General features: G+C 41.5%; 1 protein-coding gene across 1 annotated transcript; it reads right to left on the reverse strand.

Annotated features, from left to right (window-relative positions):
- Window positions 1-6,785: 6,785 nt before the first annotated feature.
- On the reverse strand, window positions 6,786-22,675 carry cers2a (ceramide synthase 2a). Its single transcript, XM_049602248.1, has 11 exons — window positions 22,274-22,675; window positions 15,253-15,425; window positions 14,997-15,114; window positions 14,679-14,797; window positions 13,542-13,599; window positions 13,304-13,354; window positions 11,146-11,238; window positions 10,154-10,282; window positions 9,791-9,897; window positions 8,682-8,835; window positions 6,786-8,592 (listed from the first exon to the last, which is right to left on the reverse strand). The coding sequence occupies exons 2-11, from the start codon at window positions 15,423-15,425 to the stop codon at window positions 8,452-8,454; spliced, it is 1,143 nt and encodes a 380-aa protein (XP_049458205.1). The 5' UTR covers window positions 22,274-22,675; the 3' UTR covers window positions 6,786-8,451.
- Between the last annotated feature and the right edge of the window lie 463 nt (window positions 22,676-23,138).

A 23,138-nucleotide genomic window follows, 5' to 3' on the forward strand; every position in this document is an offset into this window, starting at 1 on the left:
CTCAGAGGCTACATGACATGCAAATACTTTATTGTACAAAATAATCATTGTCATTTGTTAACTGTTCATTAAATGAGAACATGATCTTTTTTTTATGTGACTTAAGCAGTTGTTAAAAAGGTACCCCTCCCCCCCTTAAAGTGTTTTTGCGCTGTAAACTAAATGATATGACCGCACTGTCATAAAAGACATCAATGCTGGTGTTAATATTGACATGAAAATGGCTCAGGACATCATCAACTGTTTTAAAACAGCCCTGGAGGGACAGTGGTTATTAAAAAAAATTATTTGATATGAGTGTATGCATTGTACGTACCCAAAGGGTTATTTTTATTTATGTGGAGTACTTTCTTTGTTTTCCATGTCATTTGTTTGTTTTCTATGTGTTATTGTCGAGCACAATAACAGTCAAGTTTACCTCTATATGAAATGTGCTATACAAATAAAAGTAACTTAAATGAACCTGACAAAGCCAACGCTGACACAGAGCTGGGACTTTCATGAAATGTTAAAAATGTTAACACCCTCTAATTAAGTCCTGCCTCACACACACATATATATAAAAAAATAAAGAATCAAATAAAAAAATAAGAATATAATTGCTCCTATGATTTGCTCATTATTAGTAGACTCAGATCTTTATCAAGGACAAATACACGTCATCAGGCCATTGTTATTTTTGACTGAGCTCTCTGACTGCATCTTGATGCCTTTGGCCCTTTGGAGTGTTCTAAGTAGGTCCGCTCAGTAATCCACCCGTGAGTTATCTGAAGGGTATTTAAGACAGATACACATACACACACACACAACTTGATACATGTTTTGTGACTTCCAACAGAGTGTAATGATGACTCCTCTTTGTTCAGGAGTGGCCTGGGACGTAGACTTCAGATCCATTCAAAGCTGCATTATCAAAAGATATATATTTATACAGCAGTAAAAGTCCTGCAGAGTCCTGCTCCTGACTGATTTCCTCTTCTCTCTCAGGTGATCTGCTCCTCCTGGTAGGTGGAGGTGGAGATGGAGCCATAAGGATCCACCACAGTCTGGGCGCAGCGCACCACTGTCACCAGCAGGAAGAAGCACAGGAGGAAGAGGAAGAAGAGAGCGAAGCCGAGGTCCACGTCCACCTCAAACGGCGGCGGGGCGAGTTGAGAAGCCTGATCCATGTGGCCGATGATGACTGCTGATCCCTCTTCAACTGTTCCCTTGTCAGTTCAGCACCACCACTCTAGGAGGAGGACAGGCGTGTGTGCACATGTGCTCTTGAGATGATGGTGATGGCTTGATGTGGGAGATACAAATCACAAAGACAGAGATGAATGCTGAGAAAGCACATAAGACCTATTACTTAAAGAAACTGTGTAGGATTTAGTGGCATCTAGTGGTGAGGATTGCAGATTGCAACTAGCTGAAACCTCTCCAATGTACCAAGCTCAAACTCCTGGTTCGAATTCCTTCAGTATTTTTACAGTTCAGGAGGTTTTTGCAGAGGACTCCTCCTCTTGAAAGGAGGGACCAGGTGATAAAAGTTGGTATAAACACTGAATAAAGCAATTTCATGTTCAAAAATCTGTGTTTTTCTGACGCTGCTTGTCACGGAGGCGCTGCTAACTATGGTGGCTGATGCAAAAATGTGAATGCCCCTATCTAGAGCCAGAGTTTGGTTTGTCCATACTGGGCTACTGTAGAAACATGGAGGTGCAACATGGCAGACTCCATAGACGACGATCTGCTCCCTAGGTAGATATAAACGGCTCGTTCTAAGGAAACAAAAACACAGCAACTCTCATTTTCAGGTGAATGTACTATAAAGAAAACATACTTAATATATTATATAACATTTCTGCTAATGTCCCGTTATAGTCCTACACACTTGACCTTTAAAGTCTTGAGCATCTTGGGGGTCTAGTGGTTGAGATGCATATCATGTAACTGCACTGTCACTGGTCTGATTCTGGTCAGGGACTTTGTTGCTAACATTAGCTAAGCATTAGCTCACTTATTATAGTAATATTAATCTTGATTTACCGTTCTTTGTGCAACTTCAAATGTCAAACAAAGTTGGAAGTTTTTGCGTTTCTGTGCGTCATTTGTGACCCACACATTTCACATGCTGCAGTTCATGTTTTGTTAGCCACCAAGTACTTTTTGTATGTGAACATAATTGACTTATGTATCATTTTTCCAACTGGCGCTCAGTAATGTAACATTAGTTCTTTGCGGTTCTTTCCTGATACTTGATTGGATGCTGCTGGATTGGTTCAAGAGTTGATTATCTGAGGAATTAAATGTTCACTTGTTGGGCATGAAAATTGTTAATGTTTGTTCATGAAATGAAGAGAAATTAATTGATTTGTGGCACACTTTAAAGTCCATGTAAAGTCATTAGTCATTGACATTTAAGTTCAAGTCGAGTTCCAAGTCTTTTTTGATTTTGTCAAGTCGAGTCTAAGGTCATCAAATATTTGACACGAGTTTGACTCTAGTTCATGTGATGTGACTCCAGTCCACACCTCTGGCTGTAATTCTTTTCATTTCAGATTAATCCTCAGATTAATTTCTGGATTAAATGTTTATCATTTGTTCTGTAAAATCTCCATCACTATGTCCTGGAAAGCCAAGTTATTGTCTTCAAATTGCTTGATTTGTACAAAAAAAGTCAAAAACCTCAAAGATATTTGGTTTACACTTACACAAAACGAAGACTAGTGCAAATGCTCAGTTATTTAAAAACTGGAAGCAGAGAATGTTCAATTCTTTAGTTTGAAAAATGACAAAATCACTGTAAAAGTTGACACGTGATTTTAAAGAGAACCAGCTTATTTGGAAACAAAAATATAAAGATATTATTTTAGACTCACCATTCTTAATTGTCATCAGGTGTGTGTCTCTGCAGTCTGTCCACCACCCGTCCAAACCTTTGAAAAGCTTTCATAGCACCTCCATCCCTGCTCCCTCCGAGGTTCCTTATTACTCAGGTTACATAAGACAGTCATCAGTTACCAAAGTCTTTACTGTCCCCCTCATCTAATGATCATCCCAGGAAAAATGAGCAGCCCACAAATTGGCTTCCTGCACACACACACATACATACACATGCAAGATACACAAGCATACACTTGCACCTTGCGACCTCCCCCTGGCGTGTAAAGCCTTTATTAATACTTAAGCAGGAATTGAATAACGGTCTACACAGTTCACAAGTGAATCAAACACCCCACAGCTTTTGTTCTGCTGTCACAAGGACCTCCACCGCTGTCACCAATTAGACTTCACACCCGTATAACTCAAGCACCTCAGGCGACACTGAGCTTATTCATTACACAAGGCTGAAAAGGCAACACAGGAAGGATGGGAAACGTAATGTGAAAGGAAAGGCAAAAAAGATTTAAGGAGGAGGAGTAAGACTGGACACAGGAGGGGGGCGTGTTAAGGAAAGCCCAGACGCTGGAGCAGCAGAAATAGGAGACGCATTAGCAATTAAATTGCAGAGCCAGATGCGAGAGCAGGGTGGAAATTGACCCTGCCGCTTTAAAATGGAGATTGTTACAGCGAGGCTGCCAGTGACAAGAAGTGTGGAGGCTGAAGAGCAGGGCACCAGGGTAAAGTGATCCCACTCCATATGCAATTAGCCAAGGAGGCCTTTTAGGTTACAGCCAAAATACTGTAGGGGAAAGTTGAAGAGGAAGAGGGACGAAACAAGAACTGCTTTCCTTTTAGGATGGATGGAAAAAGAAGCTGCTGTCAAAGTTTGAGGCTGGATGGCGACCAACTCTTTCACTCCGAGATGATTTTAGAAACATTGGAAAGATTGTTGGCATCGGCCTGCCTCCCAAAAGTGTGCCAGCCAGTTGCTGCTCAGTGTGTCACCACTACACTGTGCCATCTGATATTGTAATAGCCCCATGGTGCCTTCAGGTCTACTCTACACCAGTGGAACCAGTGACTGATGGATAGTGCTCATGCCAGACTGCGTTTGCCCCACTTCCACGGCGACTGAATATCTCCGAGACAATTTGTTTATGTTGGTGTCACCAGTGAGAGGCACTCAGCTCCTGCATTACAAGATGTATCATTGGTTGTTTGACCCCAAGAAAAGACTTCACACTCTATGAATAACAACATTGTTCTTGTCCTCAAAATGTCAAGGGGAATTAGGACGACGTGATGCCAGGATCGAGGCACTTCTCGGAAGTCTTGATTTTGGCCCTTGTACTGCACCATAGTTTTTCATGTAAGACAGAAAGTTTAGCACAGGAGTAAGCCCAGATATTACAACCTACAGACATAAAAGTCTGGCTGTCTGGCTTTCACGTGCCTCAAAGAGAGGACGACTGGCCGTGACCTTGTTGCAAGGATTTATAGCTGCAAGCATGTAGGGCCAACTTGCTTTATGCCAGCGTATACTTTCTCTGACCGGTTGGATATATAGGAGAGTATACCCACTTCCTCCTCTGTAACCAACCCATCAAACTTGTAGTACAACCACCTCATTAACTACCCCTACACCACTGAGTCAACCCTATCAATACCAAACATACTGTAACCATCTGAGGGAGCATCCCATTGGCATGCTGACTGCAGGAATGTTCACCAGAGCTGTTGCCTGTTAACTTAATATTCATTTCACTTCCATAAGTCATCTCCAGTGGTGTTTCCCTTGATTCGGCACTACATCCAACTGGCCTCACAACCACACAAGTTGATCTGCTGCCAGGTCAAAACCCTGGTGGGGACAATGAGCATGCAGATGAGCTTCTCTAAGGTAGTTTCAGATGGTTTGTGCAGAAATTCTTTGTGCACATCAGTTGCTGTTCGGGCGGCTGGTCTCAGACGATCTTGCAGGTGGAGGTCCTGAGCTGATGTGGCTACATGTGGTCAGGCCGATTGAGTGTACTGCCAAATTAATGGAAATGACATTGGAGATGACTTATGGTTGTGTAATGAACAGTCAGCTCATGAGCAAAGGCCCTGCTGGACATTCCTGCAGTCAGCAGTTGTGACCAGAATTTGTGACCAGAATTTGAGTGAAATATATTCATTGAGTGCATGAAAACAAGTCTTAGATCTGTGAAAAATGCTAGCATAATATTTAAGAAAATAAAACACTAAATTAAGAACCTAGCACACCAGGCTATCTACAAGGGGTCAAGTCCTCATCAACAAGGGTTAAAATTGCGGACCACATACAAATAAGCACAGTACCTTCTAATTCATCTTAAACCAGTCACACATACACAGTAACCTAATTTTATGCATGATCCATGATGATGAAGATACAGAAAAACAGAAATCCATCCATCCATTTTCATCCGCTTAGCCGGGGCCAGGTTGCGGTGGCAGCAGGCCGAGCTAAGCACCCCAGACGTCCCTCTCCCCAGCAATGCTTTCCAGCTCCTCCTGGGGGACCCCAAGGCGTTCCCAGGCCAGACGAGATATGTAATCCCTCCAGCATGTTCTGGGTCTACCTCGGGGCCTCCTACCAGTGGGACGTGCCCGGGACACCTCCAGCAGGAGGCGCCCAGGAGACATCATGATCAGATGCCTGAACCACCTCAACTGACCCTTTTCAATGCGAAGGAGCAGCGGCTCTACTCCAAGCTTCCTCTGGGGGTCCGAGCTCCTCACTCTATCTCTAAGGCTGAGCCCAGCCACTCCACGGAGGAAACTCATTTCAGCCACTTGTATCCACGACCTCATTTTTTCGGTCATTTTTAGCTCATGACCATAGGTGAGGGTTGGGACGTAGATGGACCAGTAAATCGAAAGCTTTGCCTTCCGGCTCAGCTCCCTCTTCACCACAGAAAAAACAGAAATGCATAGCAAAAATAGCATAGTGTTTTAGAGACCCCCAAGATTTTCACACATCATGTTTTCAAGGGAGCTCACGTCTTGTTAAAGGAGCCAAGCTCTCCTGTGGTTCGCTCCCTGTTGACACCTCACTACTGAAGTAATCCAGAAGGGCTGTAAACATTTTAAACTACAGGGAAATCTACTTTATAGGCAACTTTCTTCAGGAGTTACATCATAACCTCAACTTCCTGATACCAAAGGATTATAATGTCACGGTGATGCTCTGACCAACTGGTCTGTTGACATAAAATTTGTGGAAAACAACGTTGCTGTCTTGTCATTTGAAATTAAGACATTTTGTTTATGCATTTTTAAAGCATGTAATGATCTTGGGCTTTTTTGTTCGATGTGTTTGAATTCAAGTCTTTGTCGGTCAGACAAGACAGGCAATACGAGGAGCTTTTTCTCTACCACTTTCTGATAAACAATTAATTATTTAATAGAAAAACAACCAACAGATAAATAGATAATGAAAACAATTAGTTGCTTCCCTCAAGGATTTTTCAAGATGTCGCCAAAGATTGCATCTTCTTCATTATTAAGGGGAATTAACACTTAAGAGAATTAAACGAACAGTCATTAGTATTATTTATTCATTATTTGCTCTGGTAATCAATTAATTGAAAAAAAAAAAAGCAGATCCCAATTTCCCAAAGCCCCAAATTAATTATTTAAATATTTTTTAACTAACCAATTTTCAGTTTCTTATGACATAAGAAATATTCTGTTAATCAACTAATCGGTTAACATGCCAATAATTTTTCAGCCATTTGTCTGTTAGACATCTTTGATTGGAATTTTTTCCCTACTTGATAAATTGCAATCATTGGTTCATTTTCTGTATAATTTGATAAAACCCCACAAAGTTTAATTGTTAAATTGCAATTGCATATTCTGAGTTAAAGAAGAAAACCGTTAAAGACACAGAATAGTCATCCACAATTATCTTTATCGTTGTCGTTACGATTTTACATCTCAGCAACACAATGCAGAATAAAAACAAAGCTCTTTAGAGGGAGCTGCTGCAGGTGATTGGTCGTCGTGAGCCGAGGCAGGGAAAGTTAGAGGTCCAGAGCGTTACAGTGCATGGAGTGTTGGACGTGTTGGGGCACAAAGACAGCAGAAATAAAGACAAAAGGGACAGAAATATAACATTTCTCTTTACATTTAACACTTGAAATGATGAAGGCACTTGAAAATGACAAGGTAGTACAAAATGTAAACCATACTTTGGTGTTTCATTTTTACCTCTTTACTTGAGAATTCATTAAACATATTTTTTTTCCTTTCTACAAAATGAACCAAAACACTGACAATGAGGAAGATCTCAGGTGTAATATCGAGAATAAATATGAAACAAAACTGAAATCATACTCTCTGAACTTAAAAAGAAATCAGGTTTGAAGTGAAATCAAACACCATAACTATGCTTGTTTACTATATTTAGTCGATGCTGATCTATAGGAGAAACCATAAAGTGCATCTTTGGATGGATGGGAAAAACAACACTGAATGGAAATGCTATTGACTCTTCAGCCCATAATGAATTCATAAACAGTTGATGATTGGTTTGGGTTACGCTCAAACTAATTGCTCCCAAATTTAAACTGTCGACTGGACTGAAAACAAATAAAACATGAAGCAAAAATAAAATCACAAAACTAAAAAGATATTAAGCATCAACAAAACATTTAAAAATGATCTCTGTGCATTCTGCTTCCCACAAAGGCAAAGCATTTAAGACAAACTTCCATACAAGGCACAATTCAGACACACGTGGCGGATGTAGCACCTTCTCGCACTTTTTTCAGACTGTTAAAAAAAAAAGATACTCCAATTACTTTGTTTTAAACATTACTGGAACAAATATATTTTTAGAAAGTGACAAACTGGCAGCTGCAATAACTAACTTGCACAAGTTGGTTATTAACTGATACTTCAGTAAATAGACGTAAATCAGGTTATGGTCCATAGAAAGACATCATTCACCTTAGAGCTCCTCACCGTGTCACTGACTTCAGTGTGGTTACTTAGAGCAAAACAAAATCAGTCAAGTTTAAGGGCGGTAATACTTGGAGGAGTTTTAACTGACTGTGCAGGAAGGGAGTGCCTGTCCTAACCACAGCGTCTCTTTAAAACGCCTCCAGGAACAAAACATAAAGCTACAAGCAGGCAGATCTGGCATGTGGCAACTTGGTCAACAGCACAAAATGCTGGCAAAAAGCAAAAGAGACTGGAGGGGAGAGAAAAGAAGAGAAGGTGTGTGTTTAATGAGATAACCACTCTGCTGCTTAGGTGCTAAGCAGATCATTGTGGTTCTCCACCGCAGTCTTCCTCTCTCTGTTTAATTCAATGTAATCCACAGAGAAGTGAAATTACCCACACTGGATTAGCAGGGTTTCAGAAAGGAGGGTAAAGATGCATATGTGTGTGTGTATTTGTGTGTGTGTGTGTGTGTGTGTGTGTGTGTGTGTGTGTGTGCTGCCGCCTGTTGCCCCTTTAGACATGCCACGCTCCCGTTCTTTGGCTTTTCGGGTAAGGGCCACATGTGAGGGCCCATCGTCACTCCTCACACAGCCTCATCTCTCAGTCCGATTAGTCCCTCTTACTGTGGTTGTTGTTGAGGACAGTGTGGCCGTTCTGCACGTGGCCGTTCCTAAACTTTTCTCTCTGCTCGTCGTCTTCCTCTTCTGACTCCGTCTCCTCTTTATCACTGCGCTCGTCCTCTACGATATCCTGCACAGGAAAAATGAAACAAAATGTGTTCAGTTGCTGGTTTGTGTTGAAAATATGTCGTACATGATGCTGACAGTGGTGGTTCATACATTGCCTGGCAGGAATTTGACGACCATACGCAAGATGAGTGCAGCCCAGAAGATGTGCAGAGTCTGTAGCACAAACATTAGCCCGTTGAAGAAGTAGAAACCGAGGAAGGGGGGATATAGAGTCAGGGGGTACACCCACGTCGTGTATATGATCCTGGACAAGGGGACAAAGGCAGAACAGAGAGTCCAGTCAGAGCCACCTACAGTCACCATCAAAAGCCCATTGAGAGGAGCCAGGACTGTACACAGTGTGTCTGTTGTTAGGTCTCCATGAAATTGTTGCTCAAGTTTTACACAAATTCATGAAATTTCTGCAAAATCAATCTGTGCATGTTTCCAACAATCACCTGTATGACAACATGTTCAATATGTTGGGGACTATTTTCAGCCGCAGATTAATGTTGGTGTCTCAAAATCAACAATCGCCAGAAAAAAATGTTGGCATTATGCATTTCAGAAAACCCCAGATACGTTACATTTGCATGTGATTATGCAGCAGATATGTTAAAACTTTACATTTCAACTATGCTGTGGTTAATGTGTGGTTAGGTTTGACACAAAAAACACTTGGTTATGGTAAGAAAAAGATCACGTTTTGGCTTAAAACTCACAGTTTTCGGGGCACAATCTCTGCTGGAAATGCAGCAATTTCTCTGTAGGAACAACAGTTTTTTGTGGCACTATCCATTTTATCTATTTGCCTACACAGCAAACATTCACTGTTGGTATAAATTCAGTGTTTGTGTGGGCCTTTTAGTGGGATTTGTTGACAATAAAAGGGATAAAAAATATCAGCAGCACAGTCTTTTAGGGTTTACATGAGAAATCAGTTTTTTTCAGCCTTTATCACATCTTCTCTTTACATGACTGTTTTTCCACCTGAGCCAAACAGAAAACTCTTCTGGACATATGTAAACCGTTTTCAAAGATCTTGCATTTCCATTTGACTTTTCTTTAAATGTACAAATGGAGAATCCAAAATACAAAATTCTGCTATGCTTTTACCAAATGTGTGCAAAGTGTCAGTGCTGCACCGTGATGTTCCTCTCATACAGCGAAATCAGTGACTCATCACAGTTACAGTAAATGTGTTGTAACACTGTTTTTACCAGAAGGGGAGGATTATGAGGCGGGTGATGATGAAAACTGCAGCGAACACTGTGAAGATGAAGTTGCAGGTTTTCCTCCAACCTGCGTAGTTGAACATTTTGGCTGACTGGAAGGAGAGAGAAAGAGAGATCAGTGAGTGTTTTACCTTTTTCATGTATTGGCCTCTAGAGGGCAGACAGTGAACTGTGTGTGCTGTTGAGTGCCCTGACTTAAACAGTCATAAAACTACTCAGCAATGCTAAATGTTATGAAGACTAGAGGAAGGGCACACACACACACACTAAATGCTAATAAATATGTGTACAATAAAAAACACATTTTGAAACATGTTACTTTTCTGCCACATCAGCACACTGTCATACCTCCATTAAATAGTCGGAGGCGTCATGCACTAACATGATCAAAGTCCCTGCCCGGATGTAGTTGACCAGCCAGGAGAAACTGATGAGGGCGATGGTGGCTACATGGTGAATTATCTGCTCTTTGAAATCCTGGGGAGAGAGAGAGAGAGAGAGAGAGAGAGAGAGAGAGAGAGAGAGAGAGAGAGAGAGAGAGAGAGAGAGAGAAAAGGAACAGAAAGAGATGTTGTAAAAACAAATCAAACAACATTTTGTCACTTATTGATCAAGCCGTAAAGATCAGTCACTCATCGACAGCGTGTGTTCCAATGGATGCTGGATAAATGATTAACTCTCCGCACATTGCAGATTATACGGCTACACCACTATAAAAACACATTGAATCCATATACAGAAGCAGTAAAAAGGAACCTAACACAAAATAAATCCTCACGTTGGATTTCAACACAGAGGATCTCCAGGAAAACTGTTGTTTTGGTTTAAAAGATTAGTTGGCTGCGTTTGTGGGCTGTGCTTATAAAACAAGAGCTGGCACAGAGGTGGCAGGCTGGAAGGTCTTGCCATCTTTCACAACAACATTTAGACCTGCGGACAAAACGGTCAGTTTGACTCTCCACAGTTTGATTTCCCACAAAACTCTGGTCACACATTAACTCCTGGGGCACCTCTAGATGCAACACCCCCCGACCAACAGTTTAGTTTGTTGCTTACTCACTCTGACTTTACCAAACTGACATAGCGGAAGAGAACGAGTGAAGCCAAACATTATCTTTAGTGGCGTTCTGAATGCCGACAGCTCCACTCAAAATAATCCATAAAGTCAGGACATCTTAATGGGGAAATCAATATGCAAACCTCAAAACACACTAGCAACACAACAGATCATTCTCATTATTTCATGCACTCTGTGAGCAATCTCTCCCGATGGAAAGTTTCTGAGGGGTTTTAGAGTGCGCCCACACTGGATAACAAAGTTTAGGAGGCAGCTCGCTTACCTTACGTTTGACATCCGATGCTACGCTAAAAAGCAGCGAGAGATAGAAGCCTAGCTCGATCATGTAGTACCAGTACTGTGAAGGCAACAGTGGCTGGAAGAAAAGAGGAGGAAGAAGAAGCTGTTAGGACAATATGACACCAATAATTTTACCTCTTAGTCTGTCATCGTAAACAAATGATTCAACTAGGACGGGGGCAGCTACAAAACATATTTTAGCCATCCCAAAAAACATCAGTTTAAAGGGAAATTTCGGTTTATTTCAACCTGTCTCATATCGTCCTAAATTTGTTTCAAGTGACTAGTGACATAGAAATAATAGTTAGCATGTTAGCCGTTAGCCTAGATACAGCCTGGGCGCATAGTAGCGTCAGACCTGTTGAAACATAAGTGAATGGGCAACCTTCAAGTGCAAAGTTAGTCCACTAAAAAAGCTTTTTTTCCACAAAGACCGCCTCATATTGTTAGGATAAATGTCAGAGAACATATAGAAAACGTCATGTAAACATGTTCTCTTACCTTACCGGTGTGCTGCCATGTTTGTTTACCCCTTTAGCTCTGCTTTCCAAAGCGCGGCCGAAATATATCTCGCCAGCTCTAGATAAAGCCCAGCTGGATACTAACGTTACTCCAGGTGGAGGTGTGTCGTCCTCGGTCACATCCAGACCTTGAAAATAAGGCTGCAACCGCTCTCCCATTCCTTGGAATAGAGGCATTCCTCTTCTGTGGGCATTGGGGCACAGCATTCACAGGTACACCACCAATCTCCAGAGCTACGCAGCCTTGCAGCAGCCATTCCTCCTCTCTCATCCTCTACCTGTTGCGCCTCTCTCTCTCTCTCCTCCTCCATTCTTCAATTTCACGAAGCTCTTCCTCAGTGTATTCTGGCTCAAATAAATAAGGGCGGCCATCAGACTCTGCAAAATCAAATTCCTCCTCCACAAAGTCGAAGTCTGGCAAAAGTCAGCCATTATTCTATAAATCTTTCATAAAATAAATGGATGAACTGGAAAGCAGAACCGGCTACTGTCCGGTTCTGCCTTCCAGCTGTTGCTGCTTGTTCAGGCACGCTATGAGATCGCTGCTTGTTCTCGCGATATTTCGGCCGTGCTTTGGAAAGCAGAGCTAGATGGTAAACAAACATGGCACCACACCGGTAAGGTAAGACAACACGTTTACATGTCGTTTTCTATATGTTCTCTTACATTTATCCTAACAATATGAGGCAGTCTTTGTGGAAAAAAAGCTTGTTTAGTGAACTAACTTTGCACTTGAAGGTTGCCCATTCACTTACGTTTTAACAGGTCTGACGCTACTATGCGCCCCGGCTGTATCTAGGCTAACGGCTAACATGCTAACTATTATTTCTATGTCACTAGTCACTTGAAACAAATTTAGGACGATAGGAGACAGGTTGAAATAAACCGAAATTTTCCTTTACGTGAATGCTACATTTACATTATTTTCACTGCTTTACATTGCCATCAGACTGAAGCCGTTATCTATGCTCTCATCAGATCCACCAGACTCAAAAGAGTAATTTCACTTCACAGAACATGGGAACAGCTGGACAACGTCAGCCTCGATTGGTTAATGTGTTCATGTTTTTGTGTGACTTTGGTGAATCCGAAGTAACTCTTTAAAACACCAACTGTCTCCTTGAGCCGCTCTCCTGATGCTCTTTGCCTGGTTAGCACAAGCAAACACAGCAGCAGCAGCTAACATCCGACACAGAGCTGTTAAACAGTCCCAACAATCTCACACAGACACCAAAATGGCTCGTTAAATTCAGTAAAAACCGTCAGGTTACAGTAGTCGTATGATGCTAACAGTTAGCCCTGTCACTGTGTGTGTCACTCCCAGACACAGAGCTCACTCTCCCGCAGCAGAAGTCTTACGAAAAACAGAGAGAGGAGCAGGGAGGCACCAAGGGAAATCCATACACTGTGTGCAGCCCTACAATTAAATGAGTTGCAAGGTCGTGCAGTATTCACAGGGATTGGCTGAATTTGGGTTAATTGTTGAGATCACAACATCATGGAGGGACTGGTGGGTAATATACCGACTGTGGATAATTACCTCATACAACCCCACTTCAAAAAACCTACCCTATCCCTTTCATTAAAAGAGAAATGTTCCAGATTATAGCACTGACATACCATTTTCGGGAAGCCATCCCACATCTGCTTCATATCATACAGCCATGGTTTCTGAGGAAAGATGGACACTCAATATTAATGAGGGTTTAAGTGTCCCACACAACACCACAAGCACTCTCATGCACAATCACCAAACAAGAACAAAGTAAAAAACAATCTTCGTGTTGCATCCCTTGGTACGTGCACTATGGCTACAAATGTCACAATTCAATTTCCCAGATTCTGACACGGTACTCACGTCAATAAGGACTGCCAGGCCAGCAAAGAAAGCAAGAAGGTAAAAGGTAAATCTCCAACTGTAAGAGAATGCACAGCGGTCTCAGAAATAAGTTAAACACCTCTCTACACAAACAAGCTTCAAACAACAGCACAAAGCTTTTGAGGTCCAACTTTTTTCTTTACTTGTTACTTCATAAAAATCCCAAGAAAATGATAAACTTACTATCATTTTAAAAAATTCTCATATTACACATCCCTAGTGTAGCAATTTAAACAGACTTAACACTGAATCCTAGTGAGCGGAAAACTCCTGACAGCTGATGGGAAACACCCATCAGCAAAAGTTTTCACTGCAGACTGTTTTGCAACTGCATTTTAGAAATGCCTGTTCGTGGGTGGGGCGTCAGTGTTGCAAGCAGGGCTGCACGATGTATCGTTTTTGTTTTGTTATTTAATCTTCATCTTGATGTCACCTTGTGCAAAAAAACATCACAAAAGACTGCCATATTTCCCTCAGGGATTTTTGAGTTAGTTAAAAGACAGTATGAATAGAAAACCACACTTTAATGTAAAGCATGCCTCTTTTATTGGTGACTTTTGGATTAAGTCTGAGGTTTAATTTGTTCATTGTTAATTAATAATTCTTCACATTTTTTTTCTCAACTCAACAAGCAATTTGTAACATAAGTCTTGTGTTTAACGTTATCACATATTTTCCTCATACTGTGCAGCCCTAATTGAAAGCCAAAACACAGATGATGAAATCTGAATCTGAACTGAACCTTTAAAGCACCAAAGTCCATGTTCAGCAAGGTAAAAATACTGTTTTTGTCAATGGATTCTGGCTTTGATGAGAGCGTAGATAAGTTTCACTTTTAGTTCAGTTTCCTGACAGACAAGGCTGTCTGTGTGGGAAGTACTGAGCATACGACTTGATAAACGAGACTTGGGATTATGCAGCTGCTGTGTGACAGTTTGTAAATGGATGTTTTGATATAGTTTTGCTGTCTTTTTGGATTCTTCGTTCACCGTGAAGGCATGCAAGAATAACTAAGTTTAATTCTCATATTCAACATAGCATGGGGTGAGTAACTGATATACAAATGATCATCTGGGAGGTGAAGTGTTCCTTTAATGGCAGAAGAGGTATATCTACCTTGCTTCCCGAAATTTTTTGAGCTTGCTTGGCCGGTCCTGGTTCCTCCGCCGCCTGAACCACCTCTGGACCTGTCGCACTGAACAGCCCGCCTGTTTACTTAAACTCTCTATGGAGCTCTGGCAACAAAAGCAGGACAAGGAGAGAAGAGTCCGTTATGTCCAGTTGCACAATAATGACATAAGGCTTTCTATCATGTTGTCATTCTCATCCATGAATTATATTATTAGGCTCAAGCTGTGATATTGCCAAAAAAAAAAAAATAAATAAATAAATTAAGAAGCAGTGCCAGTTTCCTTAAGTATGCAGGATGATTACCTGTGTGGGATGCTTTGATGTGCTGCAGAAATAGGACTCCAGGACGGGATTTGGAGGAGCACGAACACGCTGCTTGTCACTCACTCCCAACAGGGAGGCAAGAGGAGTCGCTACTGTCCTGGAAAGAGAAAAACACTGCTTACACATCATCTCAAAATCGTCAGCTACAAACATGCAAAGCAAACATGTAAAGAGATAGATTAACATGCAAATGACACTGGCAAGACATAAGCAGTCACTGCTGGAGATGACTCACCTCTCGAATATCTGTCTGCAGACCAGGAAGCAGAAAGCGATGGGTATAGTAGCCCAGAGGTCCTCTGTTTTAGGGAAAACATGACCATCGTGGTCTTTCAAGTCGGCCCAGCCGTGGCCTTCTGGAAACCAAATCCAATCGGCCCATATCTGCTCTCTCAGCTGAGACAACATCTTAAAGATGAAACAGAGGGAGGACTTGTGAGTTCTTCTGTATTATATGGAAGGAAATTAAGAGAGGTAATAAAAATAAGGTTTTGTCTGCTTGGTGATCTCCATTGAGATTTTCCATTAGATAAATTTAGCAACTCACTCAGCTGCGACAATATCCTGAGAGGAAGGAAAGGAAACAGAGGGCTGAGAGAGGATTGAGTATTGATTGGAAGTGATTAATCTCGCCAGGCATCTACAACAGGCGCCGTATCTGGGCACTTCCTGTTCCAGATGAAGAGAAATGAGAGTTTTGCTATGCTGCACACAATGCAATCAGAAAAGCTATGAGATTTCATTTGGAGCTCTAACCTGGACTTCAGTTTGGCACCAATATCCATTCCTTGAAAAACTATTTCCGCACCTGGATGACATGTTTACTCAGACACAGGTGTGTGAAATCGCTCCCCCGTTGACTCATCCAATCTCCCTATGTAATTAATGAACGCTCAATAGTTTGGAAGTCAATAGGGAGCAGTAAACAGCTGCTGAAAAGCCAACATAAGGGCCTTATCTTAGGATGAACAGAACTTTACAGAATAAATGTGCGTGCACCCAATAATGCCTCAGAGTTGTTATGTCTTCTTTTTGTGCAATTTAACAATTCCTTTTATTTCCAACACACTGTATCCTAATTATGTAAAGGAAATTGCACAATTAGCTCACCATGAGCGGATAATCTCTTGGGCAAGACGACTCGACTGTTAATGGAGTATTAGTCATTTCCACTGTGACCTACATAAAAAACTAATCCTGCCAAGTAAAAACAAAACAAGTGTGCCATATTCTATCATAGCCAGATAGTTAATATTTCATACATTACAAACACTTATCTTGATGTTAACCACAGAAGCCAAGGCAAGTTTATTTGTATAGACCCTTTCATCAAGAAGGCAATTCAAAGTGCTTCAAACAAGACATTAAAAAGATATTAAGATGACACATAAAAGACGCAGAGGCTATAAAAGGCAAGGAAGAGGCATCAGTGTAACAGGGTAAAATAAATCTCAGATAAAAATGTGCTTCTCTAGATTAGTAGTCTTTTTTAATTCCTCTTACGATATTTTCTGCCATGCTAGCAGCATGGCTCTATGGATTTAGGTTGGTTGGTCCGGTTGGTTCACCACTTTGGTTCTGACTTAAATATATCAGCAACTAGTGAAAGGACTGCCATGATGCTTTGCACAGACATTATTGGGCCTCAGACGAGGAACACTACTGAATTTATTGATCCGATGAAGGCAGAATCTTAAAAACCACTGGATGGATTGCCTTGAAATCTGATACATAAATTAAAAGGTCCCAAGAAAATATCACTCCAACGACTTTGGCAGTCCTCTGACTTTTTCTATAGTGACCAAGCCCCCAGAAACAGTGCTGGGCTTTGAGGCCAAATTTTGTTGTGGCCAAATCGTGGAATTTCACCTTCGGGGTCTGTCACGTGATGCCATCGGGCCTGAAAATACTTTTTCCAATAGATTTACACTGTGAAGAGATGTCTGCAAGTCGGTGGATACATTTTGTTGGTGCATGGTGCAACCTACAATTATTTTCATCACTGATTAATCTGTCAATCATTTTTTGAATAATCGATTAGTTGTTTGGTCTATAAAATGTCAGAAAATGGTGAAAAATGTTGATCAGTGTTTTTTCCAAAGCCCAAGGAGACGTTCTCAAATGTCTTATTTTATCCACAACCCAAAGATATTGAGTTTATTGTCACAGGAGTATAAAAAACCTAGAAGATATTCCAGAAAAATCATTTAGTTGTTTTTTTTTTTAATTACTCAAACAGACTAATCAATTATCAGTTTAGCTGGTGATTATTTTAATAGTTGACAACTCAATTTATCATTGCAGCTCTACAGGGAAGTCAAACTTTGGCTTCATGTGCAGCTGAGCAACTTTCATGGAAATGAATGGGGCCCTGCCTCCAATGCTGTATCCAGTTCTCTTTAAATATCTACGATAGCGTCACTACGGGTGACATTTCACTTTTTACTGGAATATACCGAACAACTTCTGAATCAATGGACAAAAGATTAATCTTAATCACTTATTTGATTCCCTGTCTTTTCATCGAGCATCATCTTCGGGTTACAACTCATACTTTATTTACTGACACAACAGCTGCAAAAATAATGACATACAGCCCCAACTGTACTTTGGGTTTGGTGCTAATTAGAAAACGTTATCATTCAGTTCAAAGCACCGCAGTGCCTTAGTACAGCCTCACAGACTTTCTGCTTTGTTATTAGAGCGCAGAACCAGGAACAGGATCTGCAGTCAAACAACCTGAGATGCCAATAATGTTGCTATAATCACTGGCGACTGCTCAATAAAACACTAAGCTACCTGTGGACTTTTGCAATGTGGGATCAGCTGACGTTAATCATCAGATGAGCTCATATTACTACTGCACCTTTGTTCCTGCAGTCAAAGTATGAGCGTCTTTCTGAGGCAAATCATTTAAGAAGAAAATTCAGGTTGTCACACATTTCCTGCCAGATCCCTTAATAAGGCCTGTGGACTTTAACCTGTTATAAGCTTACTGTGAATACACAGTAAACTCATTCAGAGTGCCTGTTAGCAGAGGGATCTCTTCACCTTGAAACAACAGTGGTGAAATATCAACTTATTCCTTTCTTTTAAAAGTTAATCAGTGTGGGGATGTTAGTGAAGCTGCTGCTGCCCGTTTGTTGCTCCTCGTGTCAGTTACCTACCATAAACTCTTATTTTTATTCCACTAAACTGTCAGTGAAATAAACACCTCCTCCTCAATGTTTGGCTTAGCTGAACGCAGATCATGTTAAGTCTTTTGACTGCTTTTTCTGTCTAACACGGGGAACTGGAAACCAACCTTGGGGTAGCAAAAGCCAAATGTGTACATCCCACCTCTTATGTGCAAAATACGTATTTTAAAGAAGAAGCTCACTGTCATGGCATGTGACAGCAGGTAAAGATTCCCAAACTGGCAACATGTGCACAGGTTATACGGCGTAAATATCCCTGAGTCCCTGGATGTTTTTGTGTGACAGGTAAAAATAAAAAAGAATTAAACAGTGTGATGTCTGCTTCTGCTGGTTCATGATTCCCTCAAGAGTTTAGTATCTGGGGGAGATCAATAGTTGGCAGAAGAACAGGTTGACTTTAGCAGGCGCGACTGCTGCAAGCTTAAGTAAACTTCCATTTAATTCTGTTAGCTGAGCTATGTTGACTGATCATCCAGTATGAAGTGTAACTTACATGTGAGACCAGTAGACTTTCATATATAGCTTAGCGTAGACCTGCCTGGGTTTTTAATGAATCACATTTTGGATAAAAATAACAAACCTTGCACTCATTCGTGATATTTTACTTGGAAACAACGACAGGAATGCGCTCACTGCATTTGTGTATCTATTACTGCTGTCTGTGTTAATTGGTTTGTTATATTATCCTCCAGCTGTCCTCTGGCATGACTATATAATGTAATCCGGTATCATCGCTGCCACTCTGCTAGTGCATGCACATTTCCACCACCATGACAGTGTTTGACGAGACCAAAGTGCACTGTGCCACTTTGGCACAAATGGTTTTGTGTCCGGGAACAGGAGTGGTTTTCTTGGACAGGCACCAGAGTGACTTCATCTTCACTTAATCTTAATGTGAATTCCCATTTCACTCCTCAAAGCTCTGCAACATGATGTACTGTACTAGAGACATATCTATCCTTACTCTACAGTCCACCCCTGTGTATAATTGTTCTCACATTTGTCTGCAATTAAGTGCTTCACCCTGTCTTTAACATCTCTTACCTCTTCAACCTCTGTGTGAATGGCATCCTTGCCCTTTTCTGCATGTCCTCTCACGACCTTAAAGTTGCTCATCGTCTTGCTGATCGTATGCTACATATATATGCTTTCACATTATTTTAATTTTATTTATTCATGTGCTTGCTTTGCAGCCCTAGGTAAAAGATTTTTTTTTTTTTATCTTTTTTATACGCAATTAAAGGGATGGTCCAGGTATTTAGTAGTGCACTTTTAAAAGTTGGAGACAGATTTAAAAAGGAATGGTCAAATCTGTGCAGACTATCCTTTTAGTCCTAGATCCTACACTTCCCATAATGCAACTTAATAGCATCTTTTATTAGACACCCCCACCCTGAACCCCCACCTCCGAAATGCTGGCTTCTTATAGACACCACTCCCTTAGCTTAAAGCAACACTTCACCGACAAAATGACTATTTATATATCGGCACGTCCTGCAGAGTTACGTTGAATTTGAAGAAAGCTTTGTTTTTTCTCATATGCTTCCTCATTGATTTACGGATTGATTGGGGACAGCATTTAACAACAGCAAAACAATACCAAATCATCCTTTCACAAGCTCTTTCTCAACTTGTGCAGTATAATCCAAAGCCCCTTTTACACTGCCAGATTTTCTGTGAATGTTGGGCCATTTTGCTGGCAAGCTGCGAGCGTTTAGACACACAGAGCCGGATTGGTGAGTTTATCCGAGGTGCCCAAATTTTCCGCCGTGTAGGGGTAAACATATTGGCGGAACCTTTTTGGTTTAAAAAGAACAAGGCACCCTTCTGCCACAGGAGGGGCTGTTGATGACTTGTGGGAGGGGCTGTTGATGACGCCACATGCGCAACCCACTGGCAGTGGACTAACAGGAAACAGCTGATAGCAGGAATGAGCAGCTAGTAGCAAGAGGGAAACACAAACCTTAATGACACTGTAAAAATGAGCAACTGGGGAGACAAGGAATTGCGCGCCCTCCTTGCCCTCACAAACGAAGACGCCATTAACCGTCAAATGACGGGAACAGTGAAGGACAAGCCAACTTATGAGAGAATTGCTGAAGGACTGACCAGCCGCGGCTTCCCTCCCACGTCACTGTTTACCTCACACGCTGAGCTACACGTTTTGTTACTTGCTCACGCCCCCATTGCCCCGAAAAAGGCACATTCTGTATAAACAAAAGTAGGCAGGCGGCATTTTGCTGCACTCCCCAATTTTGTTTACTGCCAATGCTGAAAGAAGACTGATTGGGCTTTCCTGCAAATTTGCACAATTCCTGTATACTAAGGGCTCAAGTTTAATCGCTCCAGTTGTATAAGATATATGTTATTGATCCCCCAGGGGGGAAATTCAAGTATGCTCAGTACTTCCCAAACACATGCATTATCACTGAAAAACCTTAGTATTTGAGTCTGGCTTCGAACAGAGCATAGATAAGTTTCACTTTCAGTTCAGTTTGAGCACTACTGAACATATGACTGGATAAATGAGAATTGGATTACACTGCACAATTTGTGTGAGAGTTTAAAAGCAGATATTTTTAAACAGTTTTGCTATGAATCAAAATGTTTGCCACTTTCCATGAAGGCATGTGAGAAAAACAAGTATTCTTCCAAAATTCAAGGTAACATGGCATGACTAACTGATTAGAAATGCTCAGCTTGTGGGTGAAGTATTCCTTTAAATGGTGGGTTTTCTTTTAGGCACAGGGTGATGCAATACTCATTCCTAGCACACTAATGTAACACCAATACACTGGTCTACATGTGGTGGTACTGCAAAACTGAACCAGCAAAAGGAATTTAGACTGGATGGATTTGGATTTGGATTAAGAAAATGGCCATGGATAATGCAGATTTCAAAATGTCAAGACATCTCATCTGGGCACCTTTAAAAGTTTTAGGTCTTTGGTGACATCATCAGGGTTATTATCTCCAGAGCCACATGAGGTGCAGTAATACTCCTCATGACAATGGAATTCATGAGTAAAACAGTGGAGGAAATGGATTTTTATGTGTTTTTGATTACTAAAACCTTGAGGAACAGAGTCTGTCTACTGCTGTGCGGGCTGTAACGTCCTTGGAAGCTTATCAGAGCAGACTGATTTGACTACAGGACACAAAATAACGACCCATATCTATTAACTTGATTAATGTCAGACAGTCAGTGTCCCCCAGTCTTTGGTGAAGCCAGAGGCCGCTGTTTAAGTTCAACTTCAGGGTTAGTGTCATGAGTTTAAGTTTAGCAGCTTGTGTCTGTCACGCAGCTCTCTACGCTGTTGGCGTAAACTCTCGCAGACTGCAGGGAGTGGCTGAGTGCGCATGCATGGCGCAAGCGGGGAGTCTCCCGGACATAGCGGAACAGACAGACTGAATCAGTGAGATGGAGCTTTGAAACAAGTTTCCCAACACCAAAGTAGCTAACAGACATTATGTGCGATATACAGAGGGTCACTTGTACGTCTTGTTTTGTATTACAAGTGTGGTAAGAGAAAGCAACGGGCGGCTTTACTTGGCGACATCTCCAGTTTACGTTGGAAAACTTTTTTTGCGCATTCGTAAATTGCGCCATAAACGATATAAATGGCCGTTTATCCGTTGGAAACAACTTCTGTATTTCCTCAGGGGCGGCAGCTGAGCTTTGTTGGTTAGGTTTAAATGCTTTCATGACCTTCTGTTATCGCGGTGTTCCTGAGCAAACACCACCGGTATCAGGACAAGCAAAGGCCTGTTAGCTAGCTAAACTTTGATGTTTCTTTAACGGCTAACGTTAACGTTATATCCGAGAACGCTTCAAATAGAGAGTGTCAGCAAACTTTGGTGGGTTTAGTCCGGTTAAAACTTCACATAAATCCTCCCGGGAGGATGACTGTCCCGTTTCTGTCTAAAAATAGCAGCCCAAGGTGTGTGCCTGAAGAGAAGTCTCTGATTTGAGGCTCTGAAGTAACGTTACTTAGTTAGTTTGCCGTTCAAGACTCAACTGACACGTCCATTGCGGAGCTAACGGTTCAGCCAACTTACCTCTCTTCACTTCACTGTATGCGGGTACCGTCGTCTTAAAATGTCTCCTCTCTGCTGCTGCTGCTCGTCCTCTGTTCCTGTTGTGGCGGAGGGGATTTCATGTAGTTCTCTCCATCAAACACACTTCAACTTGTTGATCGTTCAATGAGCCGCAGTCCGCCTTTTTTTCTTCTTCTCTCTAACCTCAGGTTTATCGCCACATTCTCAAAGAAAAATCAAACGGTGTCGCACTTTCTGCTCAAAACTCTGTGTCGTGGTCGTGATTTCGAGCTGGTCCAAGGCGGGTAAAAATGTTTAGCTTTTTACTTTTCCGTCTGATCAAAGCGGTGGGCCTCCCTCGGCTCGTGTCAGTGTAGCCGGGTACTTCAATTGGTCGGATATAGTGGATATTATGATAGTATGTTCGGAGGAGGGGGGGCAGGCTATTTAAAGTGACGTGAGCCTCTACGCTGTATGAAGTATGGTTAGTGCCACCAGGGCCGGTGTGCTGACAGTTTCAGACCAATATAATGAACCAGGATTCTCCCTTGTAATGACCTACCCCAGGAAAAACATTTTTCAGTAGCTACTCAGGTCAGATATGTGTGAAAAGCAGATAAACTACCTGTAGAAATGTAGTTATATGTGAAGTAGGTCATCTGTCAAGTACAAATATCTATCAGTATGGTCTGGGCAAGCCGCCCCACCCCCTTATTATCATTATTATTATTACTAGGAACAAGAGTTCATGAGAAATCAACACAGCTTAGCTAACAAACAATTACCGTAAATAGCAAACAATAAGAACAACATATGCAAATAAGCAAACTTTGACCTTGTCTTGTTTTTTTGTTTTTTTTTAATGCGCCCTGATGGCTTTTGCCTT

Source organism: Epinephelus fuscoguttatus, linkage group LG17, assembly GCF_011397635.1.
Source record: "Epinephelus fuscoguttatus linkage group LG17, E.fuscoguttatus.final_Chr_v1".
Classification (NCBI taxonomy): Eukaryota; Metazoa; Chordata; class Actinopteri; order Perciformes; family Serranidae; genus Epinephelus; species Epinephelus fuscoguttatus.

Excerpts from the sequence above, each read along its gene's own strand:
- cers2a (XM_049602248.1), bottom strand. The coding sequence starts at position 15,425 with ATGTTGTCTCAGCTGAGAGAGCAGATATGGGCCGATTGGATTTGGTTT. Across the intron at positions 9,898-10,153 it reads CCTCCGACTATTTAATGGAG|TCAGCCAAAATGTTCAACTA; the intron begins GTATGACAGTGT and ends CTCTCCTTCCAG. Across the intron at positions 8,593-8,681 it reads TCAAATTCCTGCCAGGCAAT|GATATCGTAGAGGACGAGCG; the intron begins GTATGAACCACC and ends TTTCCTGTGCAG.